Source organism: Nelumbo nucifera, chromosome 3 (assembly GCF_055504915.1).
Source record: "Nelumbo nucifera cultivar China Antique chromosome 3, China Antique-T2T, whole genome shotgun sequence".
Classification (NCBI taxonomy): domain Eukaryota; kingdom Viridiplantae; phylum Streptophyta; class Magnoliopsida; order Proteales; family Nelumbonaceae; genus Nelumbo; species Nelumbo nucifera.
Genome location: NC_142651.1, coordinates 35,995,213 through 36,023,080, shown reverse-complemented (window position 1 = coordinate 36,023,080; position 27,868 = coordinate 35,995,213). Strand labels below are relative to the sequence as shown.

The window sequence follows — 27,868 nt, the reverse complement described above, 5'->3', positions numbered from 1 at the left end:
CAGAAGACGTGTCCCAAAAGTCCTCCCAAGTGGAAACTTAGAAACATAAACCAGAGGGTGTTGGAGTAAAAGTAAAATTTACGTTTCCTCCATCAACCATTCGTATGGGGAAGGGGAACAATTCAACGACCCTGTTTTTAGTTGGCATCCTATGAGGGTATACACTATCAAATACTGCAAACCCTACCTCCCAAAATAAATTTATTTTCTTTTAGTTTTATGCTTTTACAACCGTCAAATCTACATCTAGGTTAATTTATGTGTAATAATAAGTCAATCATTAAAAAATATCCATCTTTAAATTTGAGAGTTGGGGGTGGTGTCACATTGAATATAAACATTTTGTCAAAATACTGGTTCAATACAGCATAACTATCAATTAAACAAGTGTGGGGTCAAAACGCCAAATGTCATGAAATGCCATTTGTCTCTCTCAACGTTTGAATATGAAATGGCAATAGCACCAAATACAACTTTAATAATGAGTTGTGGTGACATTACATTCTAGGAGGATGAGCAAGGTAAAAATAGAGGGTCCATTTGATTTGTAAGAATAGGGGTCTGGAATTAGAATTAATCCATTTCGATTCCAACCATTTGGTTGGATAAAATCGGAATCCCATTCTCATTCCACCAATCCCCCCAATTTGAAAGAATGATCATTCTCTCCCTCTTTCTTGGGAATTCTAATGAATTCCGATTTCAATTCCAATTCCCATTTGAATCAAACGGGTAGAAGGAATTGAATAAAATGCATTGTTATTTCATGTTTTTATTAGTATTTTCTTAAATTGAACACTTATGAGACTTGTGTTAGTTTAAAATGTTCTCAGCCATTGGATAGATTTGGAAAGTTTGTTCTAACAAGGTAGAACCGATGGAGCAGCTTGTCTCAGCTGTTAGGATTAAATCCCAAGCACAGTCAGTAGGTGTTTAGAAAAAAAAACACTATACCCATACCAATTTCCAGTTATGCCCTAGACCTTGGAAATAGATAGGCAAAACTAGAAAGTTGCACTTAACCCCAAACTTGATTATGATATTGCACTAGGTTTTACATTGAGTTGTCTTTGATATGCCAAACAGTGAGATCCATCAAGAGTCAAATACCTAGGCATGTTGGGGTAGTTTGGGAAATTACTTGGGTGGGTGATCATAGTGATAGAATCAATCCATTTGTCGGACAAAGTGTATATTAGGGTTTACACTCTTTTTTATGGAAACCTAAACTATCAGTAATGGATATCAACTATATTTGAAATATGAATTGCAAAATATATTTATATATTTATAATACTATTTTATGAAAAAGATTTACAAGAGGTTTTAATTTTGGGATCCATTTGAGCAGAAAGTGTGACACTATATTTTGCAGTCAAAGAAGAAGTCCCACCCTATGGGCAACATTTTGATGATTATGGGCCAAGATGTTAGATGTAAGAGACCATTACATGGTTGATTACCTAATGGGCTTCATCTTACATAAATCCATTGTCCTTGTGTCTTCACAGGGTGGTTAAGGACCATTTATGTGTAAATGTTAGGCCCAAACTGAGCCCAAACTAATTGAGTCAGGGGTTCACTACCCCTGAGCAGTGAATTCGGCCTAACCTTTACCAGAGGTGGGACCAAATTTTAGGGGATTTTGATTTTGATTCCAATTCCAATCCTAGCTGCAAATGAACCCATAGCATAGATACTAATATGCCATTCCACATTCCTAGGACATTTTAGTAATTTCAAAAACTAACCAAGGCAATAGGGGTTTAGGAGAGGGGTAGAACGAAGATTTAATAGCTAAGAAGACTCATTTTAGTAAATCTGGATTTGCTCCTAACACCAACCTCACACATATTGCAGCTGTGAGTTGGGAACATCTCTTGTACTGTACATGGTTTTTAAAATCAGACTGGACCGGATGATCGGATTGAAAAAACTAGGAACCGGTCAGGTTTTGACCCTTTTTAATTTTTTTTACCGGTTTTGACCCTGACCGGTTCATTATCCAGGTTGGTTTTAAAAACCTTGGTACTATATGATATCATTCACAGGGAAATGTTTTCAATACATGGCTAGTATGTACTATGAAGTTGGTGAGAGGAGCAGATGTGGACTCCATTTTAGCATATAGACAAGGCTTTCTTCCTTGGCTCAAAGGAGTTCGGATCTATTCACACCATTTTAGAGTACAGATAGGTAAATATTGATTGCCTTGCTAAGTTGGGCAGTCGAATTTTAATTATCCCTAAAAATTTGTGGGTTAAAGTTGTTTCCTAAAAAATGTTTAAATAATCAAATTTCTGGGGTACTAAAGCAAAAAAGGAGATTTTATTTCGTGGGCTTGGAGGGGGTATATCCTTGCTTCTCATGAAGTGATTAGGTAGGGGGTTGGGTGAAGAATTGGCGAAAATAAGGATATCAAGGTCAGTGAGATTATTGACAATGAGAGGAGAACATGGAATATGAACCTCATCAGGTTCCTTGTGCCTCTTCTTCTTGGCTAAAAGAAATCCAACCTATCCTTATCCTTTCTTCTTGGCAAAAAGATATGATGGTTTGGAGACTAATCTTTTTTTTGGGGGGGGATAGAAGAGGGAAATTTGAAGACTTACATCAAATGGTAAATTTTGAGTTAAATCAGCCTATGATGGGGAATGTTTGGCAAACCCCAATTCTTTTTTCTCCCAGTTGGAGTCTAAAAAGTATTTGGAAAATCCAATGCTCCCAAATTAAAAGTTTTCCTCTTTTTGGCATTGAGCTTTAAATTACCTAATCACTTTATCAGCATAGCTTGTAACATTGATGGTGCTTGTGCAGTTTGTGGAGAAGATAAAGATCTTAACCACATATTTATAAATTGCTTGTTTGCCAAACAAGTGTGGCTTGTAATTGGGTCAAATCTCGACGATCAAATGATAACGATACTCAATTCAAGACTAGTGGATGGGGATTTCTAATCCTAATTCTAACGGGGAGAATGGGGACCAATGGATTAAATAAAAGAGTGTAAATATTTAATGGTTTATTTGGAAAAATAGAAATGGAAAGATGTTTAGCAATATCATTATTCCTCCTACCATATTAATTGAAAGAGCTACTAATTATTTCATGAACCTCAAAACCAGCCGATGGAAATGTTTTCAGGGAAAAATTTAAATCAACTCTAACACATCATGTAATGCGGTTGGTCACTGATCCATTGCATGTATTGTGAGGGATCATCTTGGAAGGGTGTTAGAGGTGAAATATTATTTACATTGGCATGACTTCTATTAATCTTGCATGCTTAAGCTTGGCTGCTTAGGCAGCTTGGGAAGCCTATAATGTTACATTGAATTTTGGGGAGTTCAAGGCCTTCATCGGCGGAGATTCCAAGCTAGTCATCGATTGCCTTAAGAAGGTGATGGATCCTCCATGGAGGATCAAGACAACCATTGAAGAATGTCTATAGCTGAATGTGCTTTTGGATCATGGTATGAACTATATATTGACATGTCTTTCATGAAGTTAACCAGGTGGCAGATTGATTGACTCATGCAGCCTTTGATAACGTTGTTCTTGATGCTCTCAATCTCCCATGGTCTCTTGCTTTCATTTATTTTTATGATGTTTAGGGGCATACTACTCCCCGTCTTATGTTAACACACACCCCCATTTGAGGAAATGCCCATTCCCATTTCATCTCTTGGGAATGAGAATCTATTCCAACTGATTCTGATTCTAATTTTGATTCCCGTCTTAACCAAATAGTAGAGGAAATAAACCATTCTGATTTCGATTTCAATTGCAAACCAAACAAACCTTGAGCACATGAAGAACTTATTCAAAATTAACTTGTTCTTTTAACACAACAAAGTCATCAAAGGCAAATCGTCTGATGATTTGATGCACATGAAATATGTATAGGTGTCTTCCATTCACAATCAACCTCAGACCTCAGATCACTCAGCTGCATTCAACTAACATTGATCTCTCACTTCATGATATGACAGCCACATTAAGGTGTATGTCTCCTCCATCGATAGAGTACACGAAGATGAAGGAGGATGCCACACCAGTCACCTGTCACCATTCTACTACAACATATATAATCAACCTAATACTGTCAATTCAAAGCATGTTACAATCTTTGATATGGAGCAGGATGATCAAACTGAATATATGGCAGTGTAAAAATTGTAAAGTCACTCCAAGTATTTGGAGAATCAGCAAAAAAATCTTTGTATGTCCTAATTATATATTATATATGGAGCAACTTCAATAGCACAAGTCCAATTGCAAAGCAAATGCCTGATCATTATGAACCAACCCATGCCGATAACGCCTTTCAGGGTAAGGTGTCAATGGACCTGATTTGGATTAACTTGTATTTCTTGTTTTTTTTTTTATTTAAATTGTTATATTTTATTTTTTTAATAATTTATTATTTTTTAATTAAATTGGATCAGATTAGATCTGAATACCTGATTTCTTCATCGAATTCGAATTTAAATCCACATTTGTGAGATCTGATCGAATTGTTCTCGTCAGGTTGAATTCAGGTATACCATGATTCAAATCCTATCTGATCCGTTTGCATCCCTACATCTAATGTCCCTAGGCATATGAGGCGACACCTCTCTCACATTAGTAGTATCAAATTGGAACAAAAAATTATTGTGAGTATTTGACAAGAGTTACATTTGAAAACACCATATTCTAATGCCAAAACAACACTTCTTAACCTAAAAGACAAATACCAAGGGGATGTTTGGAACCGTGGCCGCTTTTCAAAAAAACGGTGCCACATCGGATCCACATAGGCATTTCAACAAACATCCGTGTATCTCATTGTTTGGTTCATCCGATTACTAAAAATCGGGTATGTCTAAAAAATCGGGACCCCACCAATGCATGAAATGCCAAATTATTGGTGAACCGTTTCCCCCAACGGTTGACTGATGTGTATCCTATATAGTGCTTATCTGTCAGCACATACATGAAAAACGGTGATGAAAATCACCTTACCAAACAGTATAGTGTTGCTCACTGCCTATGTGACAGAAGCGGTTTTTTATGAAAAACGAGTTTTGGAAGTATGAATATTTTTTCTTAAAAATCGGTCCCAAAAAACACCCACACTTCCAAACACTAAGTAAATTAAAACTTTTTGCTTAAAAGCACAAATCCCAAAATAACTCCAGAAGCCAGTACTGAGCTTGACACTACTATAAATCATACAGACACTACCATAGTGGAAGACAATAATGGTAGTAAGCTTGACAGCAATGGTAATGGAAAATAGTGGAAGGCAACAAGAAGAAGGAACAATGTAAAAAAATCGGACTGTAGTATCAAAGGAGACAAATACGAATCCTAAAAGTATCAAACAAAAAAGCAATTAAAGTAATAAAATAAAATGAAGAAATCTTTTATTTTAAGATAAATATGCAAGTGATGGGCAACTGGATGCTTTTCTCACTGCCTTTCTTTTATAATCTTTAATTTCTCCTTCTTCTTTTTCCTGCCAATCTTTATTTTCTCCTTGCTCGATGATGAAACAGAGCAGTAGCGAGAAGTTACATCTTTGCCCTCTCATTTTCTTTGCCAAACCAAAGAGTCACTGTTGAAACCGAAATCCATCTATATTCATTCTTCCATCAGTGTTAATTAATAATTAGTGAGAAATCCACCAAATGCCTTTTTGAGACATCAAGATGTAGGCATGTAGGGGAAAACCGCATACGTTACTTGATTTGCTTTTTAATATTATGGTGCATGCAAAGGTAAAACTACACTTTTTTTCCTATTTTGTTGCACTATTATTAAGTACTATGTTGCACGTATAAATTTTTTTTCATATTAATTATTTAAATTTTAGATATATCATAGTTATGATATAAATTAAAAATTAATAACAATATGATTAAAAATAAACTTAAATACTTGTACTAAATATATACATGCAAAAAATTTAAATTACAATTATTATTATTATTATTATTATTATTATACACTACTAAATTTTGTGTTCCATTTCTGTCTTAAATAAAAATAATTTTTATTTTAAAAATTATTTTTATTTAATATGATGATTATATAACATTAGAAATGCTTCGAAATGTCATTGACAAAACTCTGTACTTTTTTATTTTTTGTGCTCGATCTTCTTTTAAATATTTATTATTCAATTATGACATCATGAATTTCTTTGAAAAGTTGGATCATTGACCCATCATTTAGATAAGGAAATAGCTTAGCTTCCAAATCAATTTTAAATGATATATTCCATCTACATTATATAAATAATTTTTACTTATCACATTTAATTTTTGTTTGACATAAATAATATATAATTTTTTATATATTCTTTTGATTACTTGTATTTTTTATTACTGTTAAAATATTTAGTATTCAATTATCATATCATTGATTAATCCATTTGATCTAAACCACTAACCTACGTCTAAAAAAAAGTTCGATTTCTAGGTTGACACTAAATTTTGTATTGCATTTCCATTATTGATAAAATTATATCTGATCTATAATATTTATTTATGTTCAATATAATGAATGTATAACATTATAGATGTACCCACTATTTTATTTTTTTATAAACATATACTATTATATCTTATGTATAATATTTAATTTTGTGATTCTATGTATTTTCTATTTTTAAGAATTTTATTATTTAACTATGACATCATTTCATTTCTATGTTGATTTTAATTTTGAAATTCCATTTTCATCATTTATAAAAATACTTCTTACATTTCATGCTTATTTTTGTTCAGTATAATTGATATACAATATTATTGATGTGCCCAATTCTTTTTATTTTTTGTATTATATGTTTTATTTACTTTTTATTTTTTAAATTATGGTATTATTTATTAACGCATTTGACCTTAAATGGTTGAATTGCTTATCCACCACCGAGAGGGAAGAAAATAGTTTTGTTTTCAAATTGTTTTTCAAAATATTTATTTTTATATTATAAAAATTAATATTGTGGATTTAATTATTAGAATTTAATAATAAGAAAAATATATCTTAAATATAGGATTTAATAAGAGAATATACCTTAGATATGAGATTTAATGATAGATAATAGAAAAATAGTTTTACTTCCATTTGGTTTTAAATTTTATATTCCATTTCCCTCATTAATAAAAAACATTTCTTTTTTATCATCAATGTTTTCAACTTGTTGTTGACCTGGCCGATTGAACCATTTGAACCGTCACTCAGCCTTGATTCTGGGTTTGGTTCTGTTGAAACTCCTCCTTTTAGTTAAAAAACCATCTAACCCAAGTGGTTCAATCATTGTCCCATTCGACCCAATAACCAGGTTACATGCAAAGATCAAAGTATCGGTATCGAGTATTGTATCAAATAAGCCAGATACGGATACTGATACATTTTGGAAACACATGGATACAAACGAAAGATATAGAAATGCTTGGATACGCTAGTGAAATGCATGCAAATCACATAAATACATTAATAATACAAAACCAAAAGCTGATCTTATCTATGAATAAGATATAAAGACATGAGAAATGCATACTTCAATAGGTTATATGAAGATAAATATTACAATAAACAATACCGGGACTCTAGAGCATTCAAACATTGAACAATAATTATCATTCATTCAATTTAATAATTATAATTTTCAATTTTATTAATTTTTGGGAAATTTTATTAATTTCGTATTTTATTTAAATAACAACTATTTTTTAAATAATAAATACGTTTTCATTTTTAACATATAATGTTTTTATTTTACACATAATTGTAAAATAAAATAAATAAATCATTAAAGGTAGATAAAATAAATTATATTTAATTTTCAGTTTTTATTAAATCTTTTGGGAAATTCAATCTTAAATTATTCGTTTCAATTTTTATAATTATAATTTTCTGTTTTCCATTAATTCTGTTGGAAAACTTTATTTATTTAGTATTTTTATATAATAACTATTTTTTCAAATAATAACTATGTTTTCATTTTTAACATATAATTATGTGTAAAATAAAATATATAAATCATCTAAGGTAGATAAAATATATTACTTTTACAAATTTTAGTTTTTATTATTTTTTTGGAAAAATTAAATCTGAAATTATTTATTTCAGTTTTCATAATACTATTTTTTTACTTGTATTAAAGATGAAAAATAATCCAAAAGTACTCAATGTATAATTTTGTCAAACTAAACACGCATACACCTCCGTATCGGCGTGTATCGGACCCGAAGGCAAAAGTGGCTCGGCCTCCCGGTTGGTTTTTAAAACATTATTTATCATACTAATTATTGTTTAATATGTCAAATATATGATGTTAAAAATGTTTCCATTTTTTAATTTCTATATTTTTTGCATTATATATATTTTTGAATTTTATTATTTAATTGTGGCAACATGGATTGGCCAATTTGACCCAAATGGTTTAATTTCTTACAACCACCTAGATGAAAACACTATTTTTTTCTAGGTAGATATTAAAAGTACAAGTTTTTATGTTATTGAAATTATTAATTTATTATGTATGGATTTAATTATAGATTTTAATGATGAGAAAAAACAAAAAAATTTTAAATATATGATTCAATGAAGGTGAATGCAAATTAATACCTTAAATGTTGGATTTAATGAGAGAGAATTGAATGCATTGAATATCTTAAAATTACTTCTTTTCAACTCATTTAATATCAATAACCAACTACCCTATTTGCCCTCATTTTTTATCAATAAATTTAAATATAGAAGGGTAAGTTTTGACCTCAAAATATTCTTGAGGCTATTCATACTTTTTAAAGTAGTATAGATGGGCTTTGATGGGAGGATGAGGTGGCATATTTATGTTACTTTTATTATGATCATTAATGTAATTTCAGCCATCTTAATTATGGTTTTATTAAAATACAAGCTTATCTCCACACTTGAGTTAAAATGGCAAATTTTGTCCAATAAAAATTTCAAAAAATTGTACCTCATTTGCACTTTAAAAATGAATTCGGATTAGTTACACAAAGGGCACCCCATAATACATCCACCTGGAGCGTTGGAAATTTCTCCCCATGTGTCTTAGGTGGCGTTTGATAAATCTGAATTCGGATCTGAAAAGTTAAAAAGATATTAAATGTGTCTGAAATCTGAAAAGAGTCATAGTTGCTTTTCTACTTTTTAGAGGATCTGAATCCATAAGTTTGTTTGTGTTGGATCAACTCTTTAGCATCTAAATTTTACTGATTTTACTATTTTACCCCTAAAACATACAATTTGGAAATGTTGAATTCAATTTACATGATCTCATAAAAAATAATTCTCAACCTCAAAATAATATTAAAATAATACAAATAAAAATAATAAATTAATAATCAATAATTAATAAATAAAATGATTAAAATAAAAAAATAATTAATGATTATAAAAATATTAAAATAATTACTAATTAATAATTTACACAAATAAAAATTAAAATAATTTTTAAAAATTAATGAAATAATTAAAAATTACTAGTTAATAAAAATAATTAATAATTAATAAATAACACAAGTAAATTTAATAAAAAATTAAAATAATTAATAATTAATAATTAATAAAAGAATTATTATTATTCACTGAACCACCATTGTTGCTTGTTGTAGCAGTGGTGGCGGTGGTGGGAAGACAAGGGAGGGAGAGAGAGAGAGAGCCACTACTGGGGGGAGAGAAAAGATAGCGGTAGCGGCAGTGGTTGGAAGACAGGGAGAGAGAGAGAGAGAAAAGACAGTGGGGAGATAGAGCCACCGCTGCAACTTGCGGCGGTGGCGGGAATACAAGGTGAAGAGAGAGAGAGAGAGCGAGTGTGAGTGAGAGAGAGAGAGAGGTCGAATGTTTAGGTTTTCTGGGTTTGGGGGTATCAGGGGTAACTCGGGTCATTTACAAAAAATTGTTAGGATATTTTGGACATTGGGATGGCTCTGAAACGTGTCTGAGCACGCTAAGAGCCGGCCCAAGGTCTATGATTTTCAGATCTGACAAAGGGTGAGGTCTGAAAAGTAGCATTTTTAGATTCAGATCTCTAAAAAGTGTAATCAAACGGCACCTTAGTGAGAAGTTCCCAATGTACGGGATAGATGTGTTGTGGGATGGAATGCACTCTATGGGGAGCCCATTTATTCACGGCTCGAAGCTTTTCGATTTTTTTTGGTAAATTACATATTAGTACCATATACTTTGGGCCTAGTCTAACTTTGGTACCCGAGTTTCAAAACGTGCCAATCCAGTACCTAAACTCCCAAAATGTTTCAGTTTAGTCCAAAATTGTTAATCACCGTTAAGTGGCATGTGAAAAGATGTAACGATGCCCTTAAGGTGTCATCTAATTTTTTTTATCAACCATCAAAATGCCCAACTCCAAATGCCTTTTATCTTGTTCATCATTGCTTTGGTTCAATATTAACTCTTGAGGAAGGAGATGATTAACAAGGTCTTATTTTTAAGGATAATTTTGGTATTTTTAAAAGTTTTAAATCCCAAATGTCATCATGTGATAATAATTGATGGACCCCTAACGAGACTAAGGGCCTGTTCATTTGCTCTGAAGTTTGAAATCTAAAAGTGCAATAATTACATTAAGATGTACATTTGTATTGGTGAACTTTTCTTTCCTGAACTCTGAATGCAGTGAGAATGTTATTCTAAATTCTAAAAATGATCAAATATCCATTTTGACCTCATATATGATAGGTTTTTTTTTTTGTCTTTTAGGAATATCATTGGAAAACAAAAAATTGTATGATTATATTTTAAGAGATAATAGGAAACGAACAACCATTTTTCTATTAAAGTTAAAATATTCCTCTTAAGAGATATGAAAATTCAAATACAGAATTAACACATTTTGAAATTCGGATATCAAAATAATATTAACCCAAAATAGAAGGTATTAATCTGCAATTTATCCTTTTCTTTCCGCTGTAATAGTCCATGGAACAGCCAACGCTGATAATAATAAGGGTAAATTTCTTAAATTACCCTTATGGTTTAGCTAATTGACTAAGTGTATCCTTACTGTTTGAAAATTGACTAACACTACCCCTACTGTTTCTAACAATTGACTAACTCTACCCTTATCGTTAACGTCCATTAATGCTTGTTACAATTTGTGCACATGTAACCCCACCTGACCTATAAAATTTTTTGAAAACCCAATATTACCATCGTCCCATTAGGCTTGAACCCCCACTCCTTATGCCATGAACTACCACTTCAAGAACTCAAAATTCGCGTGCGAGACGAACGAGTACCTGACAGTGGTGTTTTCTCCACCTCCATACCGGAAAAATTTGACTGTAACCTACCTCTCTCTCTCTCTCTCTCTCTCTCCCGTTCTTGTATCTGGGTTCCTCTCCATTAAGCTTTCTTCTTTCCTTCATTTTGGAACGGTTTATCACGTGGACTAGCTACTCTGTTTTGACATTATAACTTTATAAGCTGCAAGAGTAATACTGCACAACTGTGCATGTCCCTCCGGTAGCAACCATGATCACCGGCAAGGACATCTACGATGTGCTAGCAGCAATTGTACCACTCTATGTTGCTATGATCCTTGCCTATGGTTCAGTTTGGTGGTGGAAGATTTTCACCCCTGATCAATGCTCCGACATCAATCGCTTTGTGGCAATCTTTGCCGTCCCCCTCCTTTCCTTCCATTTCATCTCCAGTAACAATCCTTATGCCATGAACTACCGCTTCACCGCTGTCGACTCTCTGCAAAAGATTGTCATCCTCTCTGCTCTACTCCTCTGGCAGGCCTTGAGCAAGAATGGAAGTCTGGAATGGATGATCACCTTCTTCTCCCTTTCCACTCTCCCCAACACTCTTGTCATGGGCATTTCCCTCCTTAAGGCCGCCATGTATGGAGAGTTCTCTGGGAGTCTCATTGTGCAAATTGTGGTGTTGCAGTGTGATCTGGTACACTCTTATGCTCTTCATGTTTGAATACAGAGGTGCAAAGCTCCTCATCGGACAGCAGTTCCCAGAGACTGCTGGCTCCATCACTTCATTCAGGGTTGACTCTGATGTCGTTTCAATGAATGGTCGGGAGCCATTGCAGGCCGCTGAGATTGGAGATGACAGGAAGCATGGGCCTATGATCCAAAGCCTATTCCTAATCCAGGTCCGTGACCGAAGTCAGAGCCTATTCCTTTTCCATTTACAGACCAAAGATGCTGAAGGGGAAAAGGAGATTCAACGAATGCTTGACGCCGCTATCTATCTATCATATTCAGAGTTAGCACGAGCTATTTGGTATCCCCAATAGCTGCTCTTAATAAAAACGAAAAGAGTTTGATCTGCGTAGATTTTAGAGAACTTAACAAAGAAAGTGACAAAGAAGGCCTTCCCGTTGCCGTTCCAAGATGTGATAGCTTAGGTTTACTTACCACTATGAATCATACGCTTCGCTTGCTGCTTTTCAGCCTACTCTTGCACCTCCGCTTGCTGGATGGATCTGAGTAAGTGCCGGCAGTCTCACCTTCCATTGTACAAGAGCAAGTCTCCTTGAGATCACATAAGAGCCACTGAGTTCAGCATAAGGCAAATATTAGTCAATTGTCAAAAACAGTAAAAACAGTAAGGGTAGTGTTAGTGAAATTTCAAACAGTAAGAGTATACTTAATCAATTAATTAAACTATAAGGATAGTTTAAAAAATTTATCTTAATAATAATTAGGATAAATTATAAAGACCCTTGTACTATGGGGTCTGGGACAAAGACCTCCTGTACTTTGTTTTGTGACAAAGACCCCCTGTACTATGACCATGAGACAAAAACCCTCTTTCGTTAACTTTTTGTTGAAATCCGCTGTTATAATATTTTTAAATCCCCATATTATGAAAAACACTGTTCATCTCCTCGACCTCGAACAACAGCAGCAATAAGGGAAGAGAAAGGGGATCGGGGATTACCGCCGCTACTGTTCTCTACCTCTGGAAATGGGATTCCACCGGGTTGACGTACAGGACAATCCTCTGCAAGTCTTTGAGCCGCTTTCATTTTCTTCTCTTCAACACATCCTGGAAGAAGTTCTGCTTCATGATCTCCTTGAGAACCACCGGTGGGAATTGCTTCATGATGATGAACATATTCGAGATCCAGCTTCTAATTATTATCTGATTCTAAATTTATTTTCTGTCAGAAGGCTAAGCTCTGGTTCTTCTCCGCTCTCCTTCCAGTCTGATCTAATCACATTCAGTTCTTCAAATATTTGTAAGCAATTAAAAAAAGTCTAGTGAAACTCATTTCGTTTCAGTGTCGCCAGATGGTGCTTCACACGCAACCTTTCACACTAAATTCACTTCCCTCCATCTTCCCTACTTCTCCCTCTGCAGAAGTATCTCTTTCTTTTCTACTTTCTCTTCAATTGAACCCATTAGGAGGTCCACTTTGAGTCTTACAGAGAAAAATCCATTTCTCAAATCCTCGTATCAGCCTCTGAAATGCTCGATTTCTGTAGTTTCAGAGCCCATCCAGAAGGATTTGCAGAAAAAGCCATCTCCAGCTGAAATTTCTCGGACAATAACGGAGCTAACCTTTGTAGGTACCCTTTCTACTCTAACCTAAGAAGGTTTTCCTCTTGGCATTGGTGTACGCTTCGTTGTCGAGTCTCCGGAAGAGAATCACTGGTTGCTCCTGACATGTGACCAGTGATCCGGTTGCTCTTCCGGCTATATGGAGCTTCCACACAGGGATAAAACAAGCAGCAAAATTGCCAACTGCCATTCTCACAATTCCTGTTTCTTAGTAATTTAATGGAGAGAGAGAGAATTACCTTCATGGTGATAGAAGGATCTCCAGAGAACAAGCTTCTAAGCTTTAACAGAAACTCGTTTAAGTAAGGAAGAATTAGTTTTATTAACCAAATTACCTCTTCTTCCCCCACTACATGTGTCTGGTTTGAATCATCTATATCTATATATCTTAGCTCCCTTGTAATTTTTGAGAAAGGAATTAAGTGAGAATTAAGAAACATATCTAACTTCTTTATTTAAGTAAATTTAGTGGGTTTGGGAGATTTACCTGCAGAGAATTGATTTGTAGACAAAAATTAAAGCAAGATAGATGAGACCCATATAAGACGTTGTAGAAATTAAGCTGTCGAAAGTGAAAAAACAAGAAAATTCAGTTTTGATGGGGATTAATGGGGGAGAAATGTCACTTCTCATTTTATTAGACTGGCACCCATTACCTGAAATTAAGGTCTTTAGTGGAGGATGAAAGCAAGAAAAATGTCCCGATTCCAAACACAAATGCTGATCTCGATACGTCTCTCCACATGATTAAATCGACTGAATTTATGAGTAGTGACACATATCATGGCCCTGTTGAAGCTTGCTTTCGTCATCCATGGCTCTTTTCAGTTTTGCAAATTTATGAGTAATTAGGGAGTGGTCTGCAACAGGTGATGGCTTTTTATTCAGAACTAGGGAGATGGGTTTCGCTGTTTCATTGACCTGTGCAATCTTCTTCTCTTCATTCACAACCTTTTGGGGTTTTATGGGACTTGGGGAAATTATAGATTGATCTGGAATAGGGGGTGGCTGTTTATTCACAATTGGAGAAACGGGCTATCGTGAGGTTGAGGAAGATGAGTAGTGTTTTTCTTTTAATTGTCTATAAGGGTAAATATGAGGATTAAAAATATACGGTAGATTTCAACGGAAATCTAACGAAAGGGAGTTTTATCTCATAGTCATAATACAGGGGGTCTTTGTCGCAAAACAAAATACAGGGGTCTTTGTGTAATTTACCCTAATTATTAATAGTAAATTGCTTGAATAAAAATTTTGTAGGTTATGTATACTATATATTATTTTTTGTTAATTGAGATTAGATCAGATCATACATCATCATCATTGTCTGAGCGCGCTTTCTCTGATTGGAGGTTTGAGATGATCCGTTGTTTCTCCATCTAGGAGATGTTAATCAACTAATAATATATTATATATCCTCAATGTTCTCTTCGATACGCATTCATTCACGCAATGTTACGTTGTGTCTGAGAAAATATCACGCCTCTTCGAGGTGAGTTGGGTGTTCGTATGGAATTTCTTTTCTTGATCGTATGGAATATCATTTTTGGTACTTGGTTACCAAAAAAAGGAAAAAGATCAGATATGTACTTGTTGCTCTCTCTTCTATTCTGTTTTTCTGGAGCATCTGTTTTAGTTTTGAATTCTAGGGTTCGTACCCAGATTTATCATTTATGTATTTATGTGGCAATACCATGGAGGCTTGTTGATGTTTTGTTATGAGTATGACCCACAATCTTTTACTTGTTTGGTCCTTTCAATCCGAAGAACTGGATGAGTTCTGTAAATTCTATTTGTCGTTGTTAGTCGCGGTGCTCGAATTTAAACATTGAATCATCCCCGCTTTTCCCAGTTTAGTTTGTTTGTCAGTTCTGCTAAAGAAAATGTTTTGACCCATTCGGCCCTTTAAGCTCTCTCTCTATTTAACCTGGCTAGCAAGCCATGACTGAATCTTCATTTTCATTAAGCTTTGATATGATACCAACTGAATTCACGTCAAATATGTTGCTATGCCTCTTAGTAAGTGGTTTAACACAGCACACCGGAGACATGGGATTTATAGTGGCATTGAGCAATGATTAGAGCGGACTGAAAAAGAAGAATCAAGACTTGATTTAGTCAATGTCTGGGTTGCTGGATTTGATTGCTGAGTGCTTTGAAAAGATGGATCCGAATTTGATATAGTGAGTTTTTTGGTGTTTTATTTCCTGTGCCTAGTTGGGATTAAGGATCTGTTGAATTGAGATCTGGTTGAATTTGATTACACAGATATGGCTCTTCAGGGTAGCTCACAGTCTGAATCTGGGCGACACGAACAGATTATTTCCCAATTTCTATTAAAGAGCTTACACATTATTTTGGATTCAAGAATTCCATCTCTGAGTCGACATGATCTTAGCGGTGAGCTGACACCAGTTTCTCGGGTGAGAAAGAGCGACAAATGGTTCAACTTAGTCCTAGGAGAGCGCCCTGCATCTTTGGAGGATTTGAACTTTTGGCACAGAAATGTTATGGATCCAATGATAATTGATGTGATACTTGTCCATGAAGGACCTAGTTCATCTGCAACTGATGATTTATATACGACTTCAGGAGTGGGAGTGCCTGTTGAGACAGTTATAGAGAGGTGGGTTGTGCAATATGAGCCTTCAGGGACAGTGCCTCCTCAACAGGTAGAGGCTCCTGCCTCTTACAAGAAGATGTATCAGAAAGCGATTGTCCTTCTGCGTTCCCTTTATTCAATAATGAGGCTTCTGCCTGCTTATCGGATATTTAAGCAGCTAAGTTCATTGAATCAGACGTACAACTTTGATCTCATTTACAAGGTTTCGTCATTTGGTGAGCTGCTTTCAAGGGCAGAAGAGAAAGTCATGAAACAATACAGTTTTGCCCCTGTAGAGGCCCCTTCAGGTCGCCTTTCTATATCTTTGACATATCAACCAACTTTATCTGGTTTTAACCTTGCACCTTCAACTCCAGTGCCACCAAATATAATTACTGACTATGTTGGAAGCCCTGCTGCTGACCCTCTGAAGGTCTTCCCTTGTACAGACAAGGGTATACCGGCAACATCATTTTCATTCAGAAGGATACATTCACCAACATCTGTGCCATTTCAACGTCCACATAGCTGGAGCAGTGGTATCCACAGAGTAGCTCCTTTTAAACAAAATCATCCCCTTTGTGGTTCACCCCCTGCTCATCATACTCCTCCTGTCCCTTGTCATTCATCTTCTCCCCCTGATATATATGGTTATAGAATTCAAGGTTATAGGCCGCCTTCTCATAAGAAGGGTATTAGTTTTGATGAACACCAGCTTTCTCCTCCTTTCCTACCATCACCATCCCCATCACCCCCAACATACTTCTCTAGTGGTAACCCTTTCCGGACTGCTCAAGGCACAGAAACTGCTCCTGTTAGTATTCCACTGCCCAATATGGGCAGGAATAGTCGATATACTATTCCTAATTCCTCTGATCCAAATAGACATTCTCTTCCACCCATGTCCCCTAGAAGCACAAGGCTTGATCTTTCATCTCAGGAGTCTCCATCATCAGGGAGCAGGTCTTTTCGAAAGACAGATGCATTAAGATCTGGAGAGCTTTCTGGGTTTGCGCAACTTTATTCGGGGCAGAAGGTATTCCTGGCCTGAGATCTATTATTCTAGGTTGGATATTTTTTCTATTGCTAATGAGATCTAACATCTTATTTGCATTATAGATCTTCAAGGACAGCAAAGATGATTCGGGGCGGTTCTCAGGAATTGTTTCTTCCAGTGGTTCACCACGGGTTGGATTTTCAAGGAGTTCAAGCAGGCTATCCTTCCAGGATGATTTAGATGATTGTGACTTCTCATATCCCTTTGTTGTAGATGATGTTGACACATCAGATTCTCAAACAAGGTAAATATGTCATCTTGGTTGGTATATTTCTAATTAAAAGGATAACCTTACTTATTTAAGTAGATGTTACCTTTTGACTGTTGTAGGTGCAACCCCATGCCTTAGTGTGCTTTTCATTTGGATTTGTTTTTTGATGTAAAAGTAAATTTCATTAATATATTAAGAAAAGGATTTTTTGGATAGTGGGGAAAGATTTCATACAATAAATATGTATCCTTTACAAAAATTGAGAGGTCAATCTAGCATCTTTACAAAGTAGGGCTCTATACATCACCACCCTTGTCTAAGCCTTGCCCCAACTAAACGTATGACTCTATACGTAGATGATGCCAAAATACCTTTGAAAAACACACGTCTTATAATATTCTCCCGTTGACTATCAAATTACAACATTGACTTTTTCTTTCCATAGATTGCAAATGGGTAATTCTCCATGGTACTTGGCCTTAGATTCAAATGGGATTAAGAGCCATTACCCAATGTTGCTCCTCGATATTGGGAGGTGTGGAGCAAATTTGGGCCTAACCTTTAACATCTTTTGCACGAAGTGGCGCTCTCAGGTTTAAACAGGATTGTTGACCAATTTTAGAAAAGCTCATGAATGACACCTATATTCCATTCCACATCAAAGATAAAACAAGAGTTCTCAAAGCCTTTCTGATGCAGGAGCTAAAACCATAGTAGGAAATTTCTGATTTTTTTATATTATTATAATTTTAGACAGTGGGGTTGCTTTGGTCATAATTAATTTGTGTAATTTCAGTCATTCGTTAAGTCATTTAGGAGTTATGTTTTCTTATGTTGTGGAAAACCCAAGAAAAACAGATTCAAATGGCACCCAAAATGAAAGAAAAACAGAGATAAAGAGAAGCAAGCAAACAGAACACACAGATTTACGTGGTTCGGCTTATAGCCTACATCCATGGGTGAAGGAGGAGCAGAAATCCACTATGTAGTCAGCAATGGAGAAGAAATATAGAGTTGTGCACTCACAACCTCACTCACAAAAAACCCTAAACCCCAAATACACCCAATGTCTCGCTCTTCTCTCACAAGACAAAGACTAAGTATACAAGAGAGAAAACCACCAAAATACATAACTCTTCGTATTCGGTTCAGACCTATAAGCTGAATATGGATCGGGTTTTCTCAAATTAATTCAGAGTGGATTCATGAAGTGGGTCACCACAAAGAATTCAAGGCACAAACATAACATCTTATGATAGTGGCAATTTATTATTTTCCGTTTTTTCCTAGTTTATCAGCCACCCCACCGTATAGTGTCTATATAAGTGTGATTCCCATGCCTTAAAGTGATTCATTCTAGACTCTTTGTCTCCCCACTAATTCTACAAAAAGCATTTGCAGACATCAAATGCTCATAGATCTTCATTGAAGAAGTTAATCAACATCTCTAAAGGATTGTCATTGATTTATGTATGTTTCCTTCAAGTTTATGTGTTGAAATAAAAAAAAATAAAAAATCATTTCAGCAATTTTTATCCTTCAATTCCACCAAATCTTGTCCCAGATTTCCACCTAAACCCCTAAATTATATAATTTTTCAAGTTTTCTTCACATCCTTGAATTTTCATCCTTTCTACAAGATGTATTATCATAGTTTTCAAGGTGCCAAGACGAGGCTAGGTGACAAGGCAGTAGTCGCCTAGGTGTCGCTAGGTGATGGATTTTTTTATGTAGAAAACATAGATCCTAGGGTAGTTCCCTTGGTACCATAACCATATTTCCTTAATAATTATTCATAATTTTCATAAGAAAAGTATAGAGTTCATGTTAAAGTATAGAAAATCAACATATTCATGAGAAGAAAAAGAAGAAGGAAAACAAAATTCAAAAAATATAGGAGCTGAACCCTTATTTTTGCATAGGAAAAGAAGAAAAGAAAAAGTAGTAATCGAGCCTCAAAGGGTGCCTTGTCGCCTAGGCATCACCTTGACAACTATGCAGTACTATATACTATGCCAAACTTTCTCACCCATTACATCTATCTTGGACAAATCTACATGCAAAATCAACTCTAGATTTAATTTCCACAATTTGAAACTTTTAACAATTTTGGGACAAATTTTCCATTATTGTAGTTAAGCCTTGAGGCCTTTCATAACCTAACCAATCTCTACCTTTAGTCCTAAAATCACCCATAGGTCATATTCTAGCTAATTAATTCCTTTCTATGTCACCCTTTTGTCATTCCAATTATCATCATCTAAGCCTTGTCCCAACTATATGGGATCGGCTACACGAATCCTGCTTTTCCATTCCGTTCTGTTCAGTTCTATATCTATCATGAAATTATGGGCTATAAAATCATTTCTTATTGCTTCCATCCAATTCCTTTCTGGTCTGCCCCTAGCTTTTCTAGCCCCTTCAACTTGTAACAAACCACTTTTCCTAATAGATGTTATAGATGGTCTTCTATGCATTTGACCAAAGCATCTAAATCTACTTTCTCTCATTTATCACCTATTTGAGCTACTCCCAGGTTCCTTTGTATGACTTCATTTTTAACCCTGGCCTTTTATTTTATCATTCATCCATCTAAACATTCATGTTTCTGCCAAAGTCATTTTTTGGATATGCTGTTTTTATACTCCCAACACTGTGCACCATACAACATGGTTGGCCTTACAAATGTTTTATAGAATCCTTGTGTCATTCCAATCCTACATAAAATTGGTATGAAAGCCACAAATCCTACATCTGTTTGGGATCAGAAGGTCATTGCAGGTCACAACTGCTTCATAGAGTATACTTGATTTGGGCATAAAATTTATATCCTTGATCTTGAGTCAAAATTTTCTCCAATATAATCAGGGAGGCATCCACTCTAAAATGACGACGATTGAAGACCATTGGTTGTCCTTTTTTTACAGATGTTACAATAACCATGGTTTAAAATATATTTATCAAAAAAAAACCGTGGTTTAAAATGTCCACATATTTTCCTAGCATTTCCATTTTCCATGGGTATTGACACAAAATATACTGGAACTGACATATCCTCGGTGAAAACTAAGGTGGCAATTAGTTGGGTAGTTTGGGAAGAAAGGAATTACAAAATTTTTATTCAAAAAAGCAGAAAGGAATAACTTTGGAGGTAATAGACAGCATAAAATTGAAGGTAGCAATTTGGGTAAAGACCTTGGATAGCTTCCAAAATTTCTTAGTCATTAACATCTTAAGAGCTTGGACTGAGGTAGCATAGTCGTCGAGAGAGAAAGATAAAATTAGAATGGAGTTGAAACCCCTAGAAGGTAACAAAGTAAAAGTGAACTTTGATGGGTCATGGGAGCTCCTTTGGTAACCCAGATATGGCAAGAATAGGAGGGGTAATCAGAAACTCTGAGAGTAGGATATTGGATCTATTTTCAGGGACAATTGGTATGGGAAACTCCCTGAAGGCTGAACCATTGGCACTGCTGCAAGGTTTTCGATTAGCAAAGCAACTGGGTTATAGACAGGTAGAGGTAGAAGGGGATTCAAAAGTAGTAATTTCATCGGAAAATTGCAATAGACATACCCCATGGACTCTCAAACATGTTTTAAGGGAAGTGGAAAGGATTGCAAGGGACACAAATGTTGAATTCAAGTGGGTAAGGAGTGAAAATGGGTTAGCTGACTCCCTTGCCAAACAAGAGGTAATGTGGCAGCAACTGTTTTGGGCTTCCTTGTAATTTTAATTGATGGGGATGACTTTCTTGTCATCAAATTGTACTAATCTCATCTATAATCAATTACAATAAAATATTTTTTTCTGCTGATCGAAAAATAAAAGCTACTTGTGCTGTGCAGAGTACATGAAATCATATTATAACATTAGTTGGCAACAATATTGTAGATATGTGGAATAGCAGTCTTATTGCCTGTCTGATGGACATGATTACCACTTTGAGCCAGCTTGAAATTCTTTTCAAAACTGAAGTGAAATCTTAGTTTTTACTTGTGTAATTGATTATTTAGTTGATCTATTAGAGTCATTTGCACTTCCCATGAGTTTAAGTTTTGCTTGTACTCATTCTATTATTTAGTTTTGGCTCTTAAAAATTTACAGGACAACTTCCCAGCCAACTATTTTTTCTTTCAACCTTAGTTTCTTAACCTTTTTTGATGGTTCGGAACAAGAAAATAGTTTAAAAGGGTGTATTTATGCTTCTTTTATCTATTGGAGCCACTTGCACATTTCATGAGTTTAAATTTTGCTTGTACTCACTCTATTATGTAGTATTGACTCTTAAAAATTTACGGGACAACTTCCCAGCAAGTTATTTTGTCTTTCAACCTTAGTTTCTTAACTTTTTGATGGTTTGGAACAAGAAAATAATTTAAAAGGGTGTACTTGTGCTTCTTTTGCCGTTTCATAAAATATCATTCTATAATTTACTTGTTTCACAATGTTTCCACCATGTCTGTAGCTTTTACAATATTTCCTTCTGACATTCCCATCATGTTTCCTATATGTGATGATTGATCATAAAAGAACAATGAAGAATAATCTACTCCCACTTGTTTCTAAAATAATCAAACGTCAGCAGCCAAGATCATTTAGAATTGAAGACCAGCAAACCATCTGTCTCTGAAAATCTCCAATATTGCTTCAACTGAGGAGCTTTTCCTTTTGTAAAATGCATCTATTGTTTTCTTTCCAAGCATTCCAGCACAATGAAAAAGGGAAAAAAAACTCTATAAAATGGCACCATGATGGCTGAAGCCTTCATTGTCTAACACTGGCCTTAGCATGGGAGGCAAGTTTCTGTGGTCTGTGGTGTGCACCTTATTGGTTTGTCTAACACTGGCCTCAGCTGCAACCTGTTCATTGATTTGTCTTTCAATCTCCATCTTGATTGACCGCTAACCCTTTCTGCTGAAAACTATTCTCTTTCAACAACCATTTAATCTCCCTTTGCCTCATGAACCACCACCCTCAACTGATCTTCGGAATAGACTACTGAACCTCATCAAACTCATTACAACCTTTCTCCCACACCTCCCTGCTGCCTGAGATATCAGATGCCATAACCTCTAAGGACGTTTCACCTCTTGGAACACCTGCCTTCTTATTTGAGGCTGGACAACTTTGAAGCCTCATCTCGAATGAATCTTGTAACAACCCATTCCCATTTGTCAAGTTTCTCCTTTTCACTCACTTGAAGTTTCCTTTTGTAATGCCTTTTAAAGCTTGCTCCCTTTCTCCCCCTTGTAACATTCACTTTAAACCAACTCCTATGTTTTCTCCAGCTTTTACCCAACCCCTTTTTTTCTGAGATGTACCAGACCTCTCACGCATAAAAGATGAAGAAGATGATATATCGTGGCTACTGTCTACTCGTGCCCGATAAGCCTCAACTGTCATGTGGTTACTTAACTCACCATGTGACTTCTCTCCTTCTAACCCACCATTGCAAGCAATTGAGATATATCCCCCCTTTAACGTTAACATAAACTCTTCTTATTGCATTTGACGATCCTAAATAGTCCACAACTTTATCCCTTTTAATCAAGGAAACCAGGTCCCAGTTTGGCCTTTTGTCTTCCACACCAAAACACTCTGTCAAGCCACCTTTCAATTTTCGTCAGCTTCCTTAGAGATAAAGATAGCAGTGTATTTGAAATTATCCAAAGATTTCAGTTGATGTGGCAGTGAGCTAGCCACATCTTCATCTTCCTCCTTGAAACATTCATTCCACAGCTGCAGCTCTACTGTCGACAGAACCCAGACTTTGAAGCAACACCCATCGTGCAGAACACTTGAATGTACAGCTGTTAACAAAACAGGTTTAGGATGAAAAACAACTCAGAAAAGAAAGGAGAAGAGAGGAGAAGGAGAGGAGGGAAGGAGAATTGAAAGAAAGAGGCCAGAATAATAATGTTCCTGCCGCACTAACATTGTTATTTATACGTGCCAACATAACATAATGTAAAAAGACAAAAATACCCTGCCACCTATAACAGAATAAATTACAGAATAACATCATGAAGGGGACCACAAGAAAATATTAGGTCTGGTCCACTGTTTTACTACAAGAACGTCCATCGCTCATGGAATCCTCTCAAAAATGCCTCCAACCACTCCAATCACTGCATATCTCAATTTTTATTTTTAGCTGCAAGGCTTCCTGGCTCACCATAACAAATCCACAACATATCTCCCCAATCATCCTGAAGCAACTTTGCGTCCAGAGGTTGAAGGGCAAACCTACTTCAATGACTTTCGGTGGGTGATGAATCTGAACCATATTCACTGTTGAACACCAACCTGTTAACAGAAAGGTACCTACTTCTGAGTTAACAGTGGTAAGTTGTTCCTCCAGCAGAGATGAGAAAACTACCTGTGCTTCAAATGGTTTCAAGTTGACTTCTCTGTTCAACTCTTTTGCTAAGGTTCTCTTTACTTCCTTCCAACTTAATGAAATCTTCTCTTTTGAAATTACCATTGTCTCACAGGCTTCACCTTCCTTCTTAACCAATCCCTCCTTCAAGCCCAACCAGAACCTTTTCTTAGATCTTAAAATTTCAAATTTGAAAACTGCTGCATCAAAACCAAGAAGCATAACCACCCAGATGATCTGCAGCCTTCAAGGATACATATGGTCCTAGGTTTACACACTTCTCTAAACTCTGTAACTCTCAGGAACCTCTCTTTCCTGTTCTCCTTCTTCTCTGCTAAAAATCTTTCGTTACCTCCTTCAAACTCTTCTCTCCAGAGTCCAGACCCTGGACCTGTGAAAGTACACTGCCCCTCCTATGAAATCTTTGAATCAATCTGTTTCATTTTCATTAGAGCATACCTCTGTTCGCCCTCTCTCTAGAATCTTCAAAATCCTGTTTCTATTCTTCAAAGAAAAAAAAATCACCTCAACACCCTGCATGAGCTTCGCCACAGTTCCATTTTCAATGCAAACCGATGTGGAGGCTATTGATCATGTCCTCCTACTTGGAGGGTTGTAAAGCTTTCTTCTGAGGTTTTGGCCCCCTACAGAAATACAATTACCTTTTCCGAAAAAAAGAGAAAAGGCTGAAGCCTTCAGCTCATCAAGTTGCAATGAGAACAGCGTAGTCTGTGGGACACACCTGTTTGACGTTAGGGCTGTAAATGAATTGGATTCAGGTTAGATCTGCCTTCATCTTAATTTGGTTTAATTATGCATCTATTGTATTTGGCTTGAAGTCCAATAGGACCTAGGACATGTCAGATCAAATTCAAAGTTGGTTGGATTAAATGGATTTTTGGATCTGATCTTATATCCATTAAAGCTCTCTAATTTGCTTTGTCATTGGCTGAATAACCTTTCTAGAGGAATTTATAGTTTACCTCAGCATGCTCCCATTACATAATTAATTAAAACTCTAACCTCAAAACCAAAACAAGATCAGTCCATCATGTAAAGCACTATGTAGTCATCCAAGCTAGACTTTAGAGTTCACCAAAATCAAGAACCAGAAAAATCACAATTGTCTTCCAGAAACAGATAGATCAACCCGATTTGAATTACAATCACTTTCACCACCAAAGACAAACATGAATGCATGAAATGCATCCAAATTGAGCAACTGTAGATGAACCATTTCAGTTCAAAACCAATTTTCCTTTAACAGACATGTTTAATTAATTCAGCTGAATAATAATTTGAAGTGATAGAAGAAGAGAGAGAAGTGAGCAAAATAGAGAAAAGTGAAATGCAATTGGGGAAGAACAGTGAGGGAGAGATGTCGCCTCTCCCACTTACAATTAAAAGACCCAAATACGCCTAGTCATGTACCCCCTTACAAATACGTATATATTCCTCTTCATACTTTATTTATCAAAAAAGAAAACCTCTTCATACTGAGCATAGATATTAGAACCCTGCAAAGTGCTTCCACTGCTTTAACCTTTTTGCATTGGACTTCCTTTTCACCTTACATACCCTCTCTTTCTTTCCATCTGTCTGATTGTATCTAATTACAAGCCAAATCAAATTGCCTCCATCCAAATGCCTTTCTTCTCTGTTCTCCTTCCTATTTCAGTTTTTCTTACCCTCTAACCTATTCCAAGGGACCAATGTTGCTTCATAGGTTTCTTAGATGTAATTACCCTCTCACCCTTCTTTAACAGTTTGAAATAACCATTCTCCTTGACCCACCCCAATTTCTTAAAGCTTCCAATGTCTAAAGTGAGTGGAGCCAAACTTCTTTACTTCCTCTCATACTCTCATACCAAGTCTTCCCTTGTTCTATGCCACATGTTTCTCCACCCATTCCCAACCAAAACCCCATCAACATCCTTTTATCTGCCTGCTCGTCATATTCCTAAACCTGTCACCCTGTCACCTTCATTTGCTTGCCTGAAATTGTTGAGCCTGAGTCATCCTGCATATCAAGCAAGCTATCTCTATCAAACAAAGATAATTCCCTTGAATTAATATCAGATGCTGATACATGTCTGATCTTCCCCATCCACCATTACTCTTAACTGATTTCTTCAAACTCTATTACTTCTTCATCCTCTTCTTTACCCTGGAACATGAAGAGGTACAGACCTGCCTTTGAATTTTCTCACTATTACAAGATCACCTGATTTTCATTCCTTTGAAACCATGCTTCCAGCAGCTTTAGAAAGGTACTCCAACCCATGAAACCACCACTCTGATCTTAAATGGATATCTGTCTCCTCACCTCCATACATTTTCAGTTTTGGGTCCGCCATAGGTTACGATATTTTATGTCAGACATCATAACACATTGGATCTTTCATTTACGTTGTTTGCCTAAGACAGTGCCTTACAAGGCTTTTTTTGTTATGATTTCTTATCCATGTCTACAAGTTTGCTTTTGCTGAGAAATAGGCAACATTTTTGACATGGTTTTTGAGATGTATACGAAATAGACAAACACATTGTAACAGGGAACTCTCATAAAAGGGTTTTATTTCAATTTAGAGATCCTATTTTTTTCTTAAAAATTTTGTTTCCCGTAAAAGATATTGTTTTGCTGGAGGAAGCTTTTCAGCTGTCGCCCTTGTATTTCCAGCACATGACATTTCCAATAAACACCAACACCACCACTACTTGTCTTCTGCTTTGTATCATCTTATATACATCCCATCATGTGTTCATTTCCATTTTTATTAGTATGTAATATGTAATCATCAACTTGTTTTGTAGGCACTTTGAATGTCTAATCCTTCCCCTGTTACATAGACTATTTTTTGGGTCCCTTGTTAGAAAGGCATGCACATAAGTTTCAGGGAATGATTAGAGGTTGAAGCATAGGGGGCTTGAAATGATTATCAGATTATCCAATTGAACCCAAATGTCTTTTCCTTTGGAAAACAAAATTATCATTTGTTTTTTTTTTCTTTTTTCCCTGCAGCAAGTCCTGTTTGAGAGTTATGATATTTTGTTAGTATTTGTCTATAGGCCAGTAATGGTATTTTGTTGGTATTTGTTTGGGTTTTACCATGGATTCAACGACCCTTCTTTGTGTCTAGCAGGACTCCTGAAGGGAAAGAAGCTTCAGAATCTACTTCCCAAGCATTTCCCTCGGCTAGAAAATCTCAAGATGCCGCTGTTGGGGTCCTTGTCCACATGTTAAGAACTGCACCCCCACTGCGACAAGACTACAGTTGTTACTCATCCCAGACTTCCAAGAGTGAATTCGAGGGAGAGGTTGGTTCTGGATCTGGATTCTGTGTGCCTCGAAAGACAACAGATGCACTGGAGGAGCTTAAGAGTTACAGAGAAATGAAAGACTTGTTACTCTCTCAGAGTGGAACTCGGGTTATAAAGAAGGAAGAAGCTAAACCAACTGCCTTTGTGGGGTAAATATCCGATTCATGATAAATGATGTGCTCCTAACTGGGGAAGAGACTGAAGGGCTTAATTCTTGACATTTATTTAGCACAACACTTTGCCATGTCATAGGAGTGTTAGAGCACAAAGCTTTGTATATACATGACTGAAAGTTAACTGTATCACATTATAGTGAAATTGGGAGTTAAATGAAAATGTTTGGCTAATTTTGTATGTGTTTGGCATCGATGCTGCATATGTATATGTGTGGATTGGAAGCAGAAAGCGATGTCTCTGTTTTTTTTTTTTGGAAACGTTGCTGCCAGGTAGGATATTTCCTGGGGCAATAGATAGGGGTGGCAATTTTCCCCGTCCCCGACGGGTATCCAGGCTCCCCAACCTGATGGGGTCGGGGATGGGGGGGTACCTTGGTGGGGTTGGGGTCAGGGATGGGGCTACCCCTGAATCCCCCGATCGGGGGCGGGGACTGCAATCCCCGCCCTGACCCATCCCCAATTAATATATATATATATATAATTATATATAATATATTATATATATTATAAATTTATATATATAATATTATTCATTTTTAAAATATTAATTAT

The 27,868-nt window shown here is 35.8% G+C and overlaps 1 protein-coding gene and 1 pseudogene across 4 annotated transcripts; both read left to right on the top strand.

Moving 5' to 3' along the window:
* The first annotated feature begins 10,932 nt into the window (after positions 1–10,932).
* Positions 10,933–12,556, top strand: LOC104595052 (auxin efflux carrier component 2 pseudogene; annotated as a pseudogene).
* Positions 12,557–14,873: 2,317 nt separating this feature from the next.
* On the top strand, positions 14,874–27,494 carry ATG13 (Autophagy-related protein 13). Of its 4 annotated transcripts, XM_088901728.1 has the most exons (5): positions 14,910–15,061; positions 15,590–15,752; positions 15,838–17,207; positions 17,291–17,472; positions 26,963–27,494. In XM_088901728.1, the coding sequence occupies exons 3-5, from the start codon at positions 15,840–15,842 to the stop codon at positions 27,291–27,293; spliced, it is 1,881 nt and encodes a 626-aa protein (XP_088757854.1). In that variant the 5' UTR covers positions 14,910–15,061; positions 15,590–15,752; positions 15,838–15,839; the 3' UTR covers positions 27,294–27,494. The 4 variants fall into 4 exon arrangements, with proteins under 4 accessions (XP_010251016.1, XP_010251025.1, XP_088757854.1 ...); XM_010252723.3 differs by having other exon boundaries at positions 14,879–15,752; XM_010252732.3 differs by having other exon boundaries at positions 15,590–17,207.
* The last annotated feature ends 374 nt before the right edge of the window (positions 27,495–27,868 follow it).